Genomic DNA, 11,617 nt, shown 5'->3' on the forward strand with positions numbered 1-11,617 from the left:
AAAAAAAAAAAAAGCAGGTTCTGGAAGGGGCAGATTAATTTCTCAATTAATTTACAAGAGTTATCTACGAAATCTCCTTGAACTAAAATTTCAAATATTTTAATCAATTTCTCAGAAGAGAGAAAGGAAGAAAAGACATGAAGTCTAGTAGTCCCTAAAATGGTCAAGTGAAGGTCAGGATTATTTATCTTTACTATTGTTGTCTTTTTATATTTCTATAAAAATTTCATCTGACTAATTTCTAACTTTGCCTTAGTTGAACTTAGTGGATAATTATATATGCCAATGCTAATCATAACGGCTAAAATGTACTAAAAGCTTACCACATGTCAGTTATTATCCCAAACAGTTTTTACAAATTAGCTCATTTAAACTATCTAAAGCTCCCCTGATGCAGACACTATAGTTACCTTAATTTCATATACAAGGAAATTCAGGCTCAAAAAGGCTAAGTAACTTAAGTTCAGGTAAAGTAAGAATATAATTCAAAATCTGAGCACTTAATCACTCTGCCATTATTGTATTCTTAAGCAATAAGGTTTGGTAGCAGAAGCAATACTATAGCAACTCAATTCTTTGAAAAAAGCCAACAGAGCTGGAGAGTAAATATGGACATTAAAAGGAGGAAGAAGTAGTAGCATCAATGAGAGGGGCATGAATTTCTACTGGGCCACTCTTTTGCATAGTTTCTTATAAGGACTTTTCACTTGGGATCCAAGTACTGTAACCAGAGAAAAGGCCTCCAATACCTGTCAACACTCGCATGGCTCCATGGACTGCATTTAGGTCTCCGCTCACCAACATTTCCATGAGCAGGTTGAAGAGCTGGGGCCAGGCTTCGGGCCAGTCCCAGTGGGCAATGGCAGATACTGCATAGGCTACACTGGAGCGTACTTTGCTTATTGATTCTCTCAATCCATTGGGCAACAGCTCCCGGATAACAATTTTTGCCTGTAAAGGAGGATAAAAGTCCATCCGCCATTAGACCAGGTTACAAGTAATTGGCAGAGTCCAGTCTAGTTTAAGCACTGGAAAAACAATGCATACAAGATAATGACACATTTAATAAAAATTCCTATATATAAACTCAATAAAAAATGCATTTAAAGTCTGAAATTTGGGGAGACTTGGGAACTCCTGAGCCCATGTTCACTGACCTAGCCAAGGAGGGCTAGAGCTAAGAGGAAGCGTCCAGCTGACATGAAGTAGGGGGAGATGTACAAGAATGTCCAAACTTGCAGACAGTACCCATGTGACCTAGCTTTGATGGCTTTATGACTACAGGAAGATAAAAAAATCTGATAAAGGAAGCAAATGTAAATTGCTACAATTTGATGAACTTGACCTACAAGTATGGGTGTAGTAGCTCAAAATACCAACAGGAAAAGAGGACTCTAAGACCCATCAAGGATCAAGCCTATTCCCTCAGCATACAGGGTTGATAAGGACAGGCAACTTAGACATTGGCTACCTAAAATGGGGCGGTGGGGCTATAAAGGCAATTAAGTAGCTGGCTTACAAGTTTTCAAGAGGGACCTGAGTTTCAGAGTGTGCAGGGAAGGCAGAATCCCCAATGAAGTTTTCATCTTGCTAGACAGTCTGGTGAAAGGAAATGGGGATAAGATTCTTCTTATTTAATAGCGAGTAATTGTTCTGGTAGCGTAGTGGTTACGAATCGGGCTGCGAACCTTAAGGTCAGCGGTTCGAAACTACCAGCCGCTCCGCGGGAGAAAGATGAGGCTTTCTATTCCCGTAAAGATTTACACCCTCGGAAACCCTGTACAGGGTCGCTATGGGTCGGACCCGACTCGATGGCACTTAACAACAACAACAACAAATTGTTATCATGACTAATTGAGATAGTCACAACTACAAAGGTAGAAGTTTTGTAACATAATGGGGGGGTACTTTTTCTTACATTCCAGAAACAGAAGACCCTAAGGCCATCAAGGGAGAAGAGCATGAGTGGAACCATGGGATTGTAACCACCGAAACAGAGACACCAGAGATGGAGGCAGAGGTGATGGCATGGAGAGATAGAGCAGCTGAGGACTCTAGACTCATGGAAAGAGAAAAGCTATGTGCTAGTGGCCAGGAGGCAGGCTTGAAGAACATGCCCTTTGATTGTTTAAATGATTATATATTCCTGAGTGTTTTTGTGTACATCAAAACAAAAAAACAGAGGGAATAGAAGCAAATACTGTTAAATGATGAGGCATGGAGGAGACTGTAATCATTGCAATGAAACAAACCATGAGAGGATGAGTGTAAAACCAATGTTCTCCCAGGTAAATTATCACTCAAGTCACAATAAAAGCTTTTTTAAAAAGTGCATTCAAAGTACACTTGTGGTCTTCTGCTCTCTATTACAAATGCCATTAGCCACATGTAGTGATTAAAATTTGATATACATAAAATTTAATTCAGTTTTTCAGCTGCACTAGCTATACTTGAAGTACTTGTGGCTAGTAGTTACAGCATTGAACAGCACAAAGAGAGAAGATTTTCCTTACTGCAGAATATTCCAATGGACAGCACTTCTTCAGACCTTGAAATTTCTTAAGTGTTTAGGATGGTCACACAGTTCTATACTAAGGAAAAACAGTATTTCATTTAATCTTCAATCTTTTGAAATTGGTGTTTTAATCTTAATTTTAGAGGATTAGGCATTGAGGCCTAGAAATTCAATACATTTCCATTATCTCATAGCTAGTAAGGCTGAACTGGATTTGAACACTGGCCAATAGGATACCAAGATCTCTTCTACAATACGGTTTCATCAGTACTACCAATCAATTTACTTTCCTGTCGAGACTTGTGATTGCTTCTTGCTGCCAAAGAACACTGACAGCCTAATCTCTGAATATTGCCCATAAAACACTCCTTACTTACCCTTTCTGTAGTTTCAGGAGGCCTAAACTTCTCAGACTGGGCACACCAATGAGTCTCCACATACTGCTTCAAAATGACAGATGCCAACTGTGGAAAGAATAAATCAAGTAGTACAAGAAAAAGATTTACCTTACACATAAAAACCAAAGTCACATACTGATATATTTACTTGAAGTATACCTAAACTGGTACAAAATCCTAAATTCTTTATAGATTAGCCTTTTTCTTTGTCTTTCCCATAAGAAAGTTTCATTACTAATAAACTAGGATTGTCTGGACTTACCTGACGGATTGCCAGTGCCCCCTGGGGATCTACAGTCAGCTCTGCCAAGTGCACACCAAATTCTGAAAGAGAAATTTCCTGTATGAATCTAAGAACACCTAAGAAAGCCGTGGCAACTCACTAGTCACTCCTCAGAAACCCTATACAGGGGCGCTATGAGTTGGAACCTACTCAATGGCACTTATAACAATAACCCTGATGCAAAAAGAAAGAGTCCGGAAAGGAATCTGATCCATTGGTTTTAAATGCGTTGACAGCTGCTAAGGCTAATTCTTCTAAATCAGAAAAACAGGTTGGCCTGCAGTGCGTAGCTTCCTACAGAGTGAACCGTTTCAGCACTTTGCTTTCTCTAGTCACTGAGCAGCATCTTCCCTTCCAAGAAGGCAACAATTCCCTTTTAAACCAACAAAAAGTAGTATCTAAATAAAAACCGGCATTATTTAACTCCAAATAGGTGAGATTTCAGGAGTTTCCCAGATACATACTACTAGATACAAGATTTTTTTAACTTAAGTCAAAAAAATCTTGTTTCAACAGACTTAGTTCTAAAAATACAGGTGTTGTACATAAACAGCTTCTAATAAACGATGGAAATGAAAATTCTGAAGCACATAGTTACAGCCTGTTAATAACACTCCCAAGATAAACTTTAATTTACACTTGCAAAGGAGTTAATCATCAGATACATATTTGTGGAAAGGAGAAGAATTTAAGACCAAGAGGGTATCATAATTTCCACACCTCGTATTCTAGAGCTGTGCTGTACAACACAGTAGCCACTAGATATAGTAGCTAAGGAGCTCTAGTAGAGTAGTGGTTTTGATTCGGGATGCTAACCTTGTCAGCAGTTTGAAACTACCAGCCATTCCATGGGAGAAAGATGAAGCTTTCGGCTCCTGTGTACATTTACAGCCTCGGAAACCCTATACAGGGTGACTATGAGTCGAAACCGACTCCACAGCATACATACCACCACCACTACCACCAGACACAATAGCTACTAAGTACCTGGAACATGTGTTGTATGAATTGAGATGTGTTGAACACATAAAATACATACCAGATTTCTAATTTAATATAAATATCTATTTAATATAAATATAAAAAGAAAAATCTCATTTTTATATCAATTGTATCTTGAAATCAGAATACTTTCGTATATTGTTAAAAGAAATAGAGTATTAAAAATTAATTTCATCTGTGTCTTTTTACCATCCCCCCTCTGTTGTGGAGTCAATCCCAAGCCATAGCAACCCTACAGAACAGAAAACTGCCTCATAGCATTTCCTAACTGTAAATCTTTACAGAAGCAGACAGCCTCAGCTTATTCATGAGGATGAAGTTCTTTGCTCCTGTAGAGAGTCAGTTCTGGAATCCCTATACAAGGTCACTATGAGTTGGAACTGACTCCATGGCACATTACCACCACCACTATTGTTGTTAAGTGCCGTCGAGTTGGTTCGACCCATAGTGACCCTGTATAGGGTTTCCAAGGAGCAGCTGATGAGCTTGAACCGTCGACCTTGCAGTTCAAACGGCTTTGCAGTCTGGCGCATTAACCCACAGGGCCACACCAGTACTCCATCAAACCCTATACAGGGTTGCAATGAGCCAGAATTGACTTGGGTAGGTTGGGGTTGCCTAATGATGATCCTTTATTGACTTTACATTTATTAATTGATATGCTTCTGAAGGAAGAGCTGTTTCTTATTTATTTTATATCCAGCATGGACTTACGAATATTCAATTTACTCTATGGGTTTTAATAAAATGATCATTTTGTTGTTTCAAATTGTTCCAGCTTTGACCATGGGAATCCATTCCAGTTGTCTCCTGTGTAACTTCTGACACACCCTAATCTTTTCCAAGTACATCTGTATTTTCTGTTATCATAAGACACACTAGGTTCATCTTATAGCTTTCTTGCCAAGCCCTAGAATCAATCTCTTCTTCAAGTAGTCTTGGTTCTTTTTTTGAAGAATGGTATCTGGAAATCAGGATTTGGACACTAGGTGTACTCCTTGCTTCTGGAGTACCTTTGTTCTAAGTCCTCTCAACAGAGCTAGGAAATAGATGCATACTACCCTATTCTTACACATCACTCATCTACATCATACTGGTAACTCAGATGCCAAGCTTAAAACTCAAGATTCACTCACCTCTTCCCCCTTCCTCATATTTAACTTCTGTCATTAACAGTGATACACCTGGTCTCTCATTATCAAACAATAAATTTACTTATTTGTTCAGTCTTAGTATATGTCTGTTGTTGTTATTAAGTGCTGTCAAGTCTATTCTGACTCAAAGCGACCCTGTATAGGGTTTCTGAGGAACGGCAGGTAGTTTGAAATGTCGACCTTGTGGCTCAAACCAATCTTGCGGTCTAGTGCTTATCCTACCATATACTAGCGCTAGATAACATTAAACAACAACAACAAAATGTCTGGCCCATAGGCCATTTAAGCCCACGAAATCATGTTTGGCCCTGCCAAACCAATGGCAGGAGGGACTCAAAATTCAATAAATCCAGGAGTCTTTTTTCATATTAATGTAAATTTTTATTAAGTGATGTTATACATATTCAAATGGCCCTTTGCAAAAAAAGGTTCCCCACCACAGCTATGGAATCCTGGTTTGGTGCTATGGTTTAATACATCAGATTGTAAAGCCGTTTGAACTGCAAGATTGGCGGTTCAAGCTCACCAGCTGCTCTTTGGAAACCCAATACAGGATTGCTATGGGTCGGAAATGAGTCAATGGCACTTTACAACAACCCCTGCTATATGATGTCACTGAGTCAGAATTGAAGTAACAGCACTGAACAATGGTTTTTTTAAGGACATATGGTAGTATAGTGTTAGGCTGCAAACCACAAGGTCAGCAGTTCAAAACCACCAGACAGTTCGCAGGAGAAAGATGTGGCTTTTGCTTCCATAGATTTACAGCTTTGGAAACCCTATACAGGATTGCTATGAGTTATAACCGATTCGATGGCACACAGCAGCAGTGATGTCTTTTTTTGGGAGGGAGGTGGTTGAACTGTCTCTTCATATTGCCCCCTACTTTTTTATTGGGATTATGGCCATATGTTCTTCAGTTTTTAAGAGTTCTTTATAAGAATATTACCCTTTTGTTTGTGGTATATGTAGTAAGGCATTTCTTCCAGCTTATCAACATCTTTTGACTTTTTATATAATTTTTGACATGCAAAAATTATGCTATCAAATTTATCATTCTTTTATTGTCTCTAGATAGTGAGTCATAGAAAGCCTTTCCATATATGAGGATTAAAGTGAAATTCACTCATTTCTTCTAATACTTGGTTCAATTTTTTACATTTAGATCCCTAATCCATTTGGAGCACATTTTCGAGTATGGTAAGATACGGATCAAATTTTACTATTTCTAAAAGCATAATTGTGTCCCTTTCAAATTTCTTTTTGATCCCAAAACTCAAAGAACATTGAAAAGTGCAGAATTCTTCAAGGAAAGGTTAAAGAGATGGACACACCACCTTCAGAAGTGTACAGACTGAGATAAAAGATAATGTCAAGAAACAACAGCTTCACATTTTGTTATTTTTGCGCCATATGAGTTTGTAGCAATACTTTTCAACTTACCGTCATATTATTTATTGTTTTGGCAAACATTTACACAGAAAATTAGGTTCCCATTTAACCATTTCAAAGACATTGTGTACATTCTTCATAGTATCAACAGTCTCATTATTTACATTCTATTTGTTCTGTTTCCATTAATCTAGTTTCCCTGCTCCCTCCCACCTTACCTTTTCATCCTTTAGAGTACATGATGATTCTATGGTCTCATATACATGATTTTTTAAAGGTACACAATACTCATGGTGATATTATTTAATGAGTCAATCTGTTATTTAGCTGAAAGGTGACTTATGGGAGTAGTTTCATTTCAAAGGCTAAAAGGGTACCCCAGGGTGATAGCTTTGGGGATTTCTCTAGTCTCAAATGGTCCACTATGTTTGCACTTTTTAAGAATGCCTGTTTTGTTCCACATGCTTCTTGTATTCTGTCAGGGTCCATCTATTGAGTCCTTGAATAGAACGGTCAGTGGCGGTAGTCAGGCATCACCCATTTCTTCTGGTCTCAAGGTAGTAGAGGTCATAAATTCCACAGGCTATTAGTGCTATTAGTTTCTTCGAGTCTTTGGTTTCTTTTGGATGGCCGCTCGCAAGTTTTTAAGATTCCAGACATTATTCAACTAATTAGGATGTAGAACAATAATCTATGAACTAACTATATATGGCAAAATGACTAAAATGTCCTAAGTCTTTAAACACAGTAAAACAATCCTGTGAGGTGTTTAATGTCAAAGAAGTATCTTTAACTGTGCCCCCATGTGCTTTAATATATGTTGTTAAATGCTGTCACGCAGACTCCGACTCATAGCAACCCAGTATAGGGTTTCAAAGGCTTTAAATCTTTGGAGGAGCAGAAAACTTCATCTTTCTCCCTTGGGGTGTGGCTGATGTGTTTGAGCTGCAAAAGAATAGTCCAGTTCTTATTGTATGGAGCCACCGTGCTCGCTCCCCACTTTGTTATATACATGACTATATAGATGTACAGTACTTATACTAAATGAGTACACACATACACACAAATTTCTACCTATAACATACATGCATACGTACACAATACACTAGACCGCAAGGTCGGTTCGAACTACAAAGTAGGGGTTTCAAAGGCATCAGCTGCTCCTCAGAAACCCTATGCAGGGTCACTATGAGTTGGAACCAACTCGACGGCACTTAACAACATGATCTAGAGTGGTTCTCCATTCCTACCCCTCCCATCTCTGGTAACCACCAATGAATGCTGCTTTCTGTATGTATATTTATTCTTGCCTTCTTAGAAAAGTGAGATCATACAGTATTTGTTCCTTTGTGATTGACTTATTTCACTCAGCATATTGTCCTCCAGATTCATTCACATGATAGCTTCATAGTATTTCATTGTATATACGTATCACATTTTACTTATCCATTCATCTGTTTCCAACTTTTTACTACTGTGAACGGGGATGCAATGAACATACATGTATATATGTCTGTTTTGTCTTTAGCATTAGATCTCTAGGGCATATACCTAAAATTGGGATTGCTAAATCCTAAAGTAGTTCTATTCCTAGTTTCTGAGAATTCACCATACTGTTTCCACAATTCCACCAGCAAAAAATAAGGGTTTCAATCTCCCCATGCCATCACCAGCTTGGTTGTTTTTTAAATCAGTAACATTTTAGTAGGGGTAGATGGTATCTCACTGTTTTAACTGGGTTGTTTTTTTCTTTTTTGTTGTTGAGTTATTCAAGTTTTCAATGTATTTGAGAGTTCAGATAGATACGTTGTTTTCAAAGAGTTTACCCAGTCTGTACAGTGTGCTGTTGTTGTTTTTTTTTGTTTTTTTTTTTGAGAAAGTCTTTTGAAAAGTATTAAATAGGTTTTTGCTCATTTCCTGCTAATTTTATTCCTGGGTATTTAATCTTTTGGTTGCTATTATAAATGTTATATAAATATTTTTATGTATGTATATGAAGCCTATTGATGTTTCTATTTTAATTTCATGTCCTACTACTTTATTTCATCTTTTTACGGTGAACAGCTGGTGGGTTCAACCACTGACCTGTCAGTTAGCAGCCACCAGGCACTTAACCCCCAAGCTACCACAGCTCTTCACTAAGAAAAGAAGCGTTCATAAGACCGCTGAAAAAGAAATGATATTCTTTAAAAACACATTAATTAATTAATTAAATTGCAATGAAATGTTTGAAACCGGCACCACTATCCCTAAAGATACTGAAATCCATTCTTATTCCTACGATTAATTTTATCAGTTCAGACATTTACATTCCTAACACTGATAAATATGTAAAACTCATTTTAAGAACAGAACAATACATATCTACAACCCAAGCACATGAAAGTCAACTTTCAGAGCTGACTCAGAAACAAAGATGAATCATAGAGTTTAGAAAGACCTCTTAAATCTGAAAGCTCACATTTAATGGGAAAGAAACACTTAAAATGCAAGTATGGAATCCATTTAAAAAAGAAAGTACTTGTAAGGGCACCCACACACTTTCCTCTGACTTCAGATACTTAGTGTGATAATGGGTGCACCTCAGGGTCCAAAGTCAGCTTAGAATGCCACTGTCTACTCAGTAGTATCTTTCGTGGACAAAGCCAGACAATTCTGGTGTGACTTCTTCAGCAGGAGCTGTAGGAGTTTCATATATGACCTAGGTGAAACAGTGTTTCCTTTTAAGGCCACTATGGTGTGGATTGTTTTAGAAAAATGTTTTATTATGAATTATGTGAGAACATTAGTTACATGAGAGAACATTAGTTTTACATTCATCCTATCGTATATCGTTTCATTGCCATGGTTACAATCCCCTCCAAGCATCATCAACCAACCAAAGGGTATACCCTGCAATCCTTCCCCCAAGTCGTCAGCATACAGCCCCTCTCCCTCTCTGGGTCTAAAGTCCCCAGCTGCTCCATTTATCGTCCTCTACATTTTTTATCTTTGCTGTTATTGTTGGTGTAAGATGATTTCTCATTGTTGTTTTGATTTGCATCTCTCTAATGGCTAGTGATCGTCAACATTTCTTCATATGTTGGTTGGCTCCCTGGATCTCTTCCTTGGTGAAGTGTCTGTTCATGTCCTGTGCCCATTTTTTAATTGGGTTATTTGTCTTTTTCTTGTAGAGGTGTTGTAGTTTCCCATATATTTTAGAAATAAGTCCCTTGTCTGATGTGTCATTGCAAAAGACTTTTTCCCATTCTGTAGGTTCCCTTTTTACTCTTCTGGTGAAGTCTTTTGATGCACATAAGCTTTAAATTTTTAGTATGTCCCACTCATCTATTTTGTCTACTTTTGTTTGTGTAGTTTTCAAAATGTTTGGTAGTCTGTGTATTCCCTGAATTAGTGCCCTCACATTTGTCCCTATTTTTTCATTGATGGCCTTCATAATTCTGGGATTCACATTTAGGTCTTTAATTCATGTTGAGTTGGTTTTTGTATACGGTGTGAGGTGAAGGTCTTGTTTCAATCTTTTGCATATTGCTTTCCAGTTCTGTCAGCATCATCTGAAGAGAGTATCACCTCCCCATGAGTTATATTTAGGTGCTTTGTCAAAAATCAGTTGGCTGTATGTACATGGGTTAATTTCTGGATTCTGGATTCTCTTCCATTGATCTATGTATCTTTCATTGTACCAGTACCAAGCTGTTTTAACCACTGTAGCCGTGCAGTAAATTTTGAAGTCAGGGAGTGAGAGGTTTCCAACCTTATCCTTCTTCTTAAGCAATGCTTTGCTTATCCTGGGTCTCTTTCCTTTCCATATAAAGTTTCTAATTGTTTTTTCTCTCTCTCTGAAGAATGTTGTTGGAATCTGGATTGGGATTGCATTATATGTGTAAATTGCTTTGGGTAGTATTGACATTTTCACAATGTTAAGTCCTATCCAGGAGCATGGTACATTCTTCCATTTTTGTAAGTCTCTTTTGGTTTCTAGTAGTAGTATTCTTGTAGTTTTCTTTTATACAGTCCTTTGTTTCTCTGGTTACATTTATTCCTAGATATTTCAACCTTTGGTGGCTACTGTAAATGGCATTGCTTTCCTAATGTCCTTTTCAATGCTGTCATTTTTGATACAGAAGAATCCAACTGATTTTTGTATGCTGATCTTATACCCTGCCACTTTGCTGAATCTTCCAATGAGGTCCAGCAGCTTTTTTACTGAGTCTTTGGGGTTTTCTACGTATAGGATCATATCGTCTGCAAATAGAATTTTACTTTTTCTTTGCCAATTTGGATGCCTTTAATTTCCCTGTCTTTCCGTATAGCTCTTGCTAAGACTTCCAGCACAATATTGAATAGGAGTGGTGAAACAAGGGCATCCTAGTCTGGTTCCTGTTAGCAGAGGGAAAGCTTTCAGTTTCTCTCCATTGAGAGTAATAAAGGCTGTTGGTTTTGTATATATGCTCTTAATTATGTTGAGGGATTTCCCTTCAACTCCTATTTTGTTGAGTGTTTTTATCAGGAATGGATGTTGGATTTTGTCACATGCCTTTTCTGCATCAGTCGATAGGATCATGTGGTTCTTTTATTTTTCCTTATTTATATGATGGATTATGCTCATTGTGTTTCTAATGTTGAACCATCCTAGGATCCCTGATATGAATCCCACTTGATCATGATGTATTATCTTTTTGATGTGTTGCTACATTCTGCTGGCCAGGATTTTGTTGAGAATTTTTGCATCTATGTTCATGAGGGATATTGGTCTATAATTTTCTTTCTTAGTGACATCCTTCCCTAGTTTTGGTATGAGGGCTATGCTTGCTTCATAAAATGTGTTAGGAAGTTTTCCATCCTCCTCTGTCTTCTGGAATAATTTGAGTAG

General features: G+C 37.7%; 1 protein-coding gene across 1 annotated transcript in view; it reads right to left on the reverse strand.

The window, feature by feature from the left end:
• Positions 1 to 11,617, reverse strand: part of IPO9 (importin 9) — a 59,208-nt gene that overhangs the window by 35,306 nt on the left and 12,285 nt on the right. The window contains exons 2-4 of the mRNA XM_006834140.1: positions 3,176 to 3,237; positions 2,893 to 2,979; positions 750 to 951 (exon numbers count right to left, since the gene is read on the reverse strand). Coding sequence (XP_006834203.1) covers positions 750 to 951; positions 2,893 to 2,979; positions 3,176 to 3,237 — 351 coding nt within the window. The remainder of the gene's footprint in view (positions 1 to 749; positions 952 to 2,892; positions 2,980 to 3,175; positions 3,238 to 11,617) is intronic.

Source organism: Chrysochloris asiatica, unplaced genomic scaffold (genome assembly GCF_000296735.1).
Source record: "Chrysochloris asiatica unplaced genomic scaffold, ChrAsi1.0 scaffold00009, whole genome shotgun sequence".
NCBI classification, from domain to species: Eukaryota; Metazoa; Chordata; class Mammalia; order Afrosoricida; family Chrysochloridae; genus Chrysochloris; species Chrysochloris asiatica.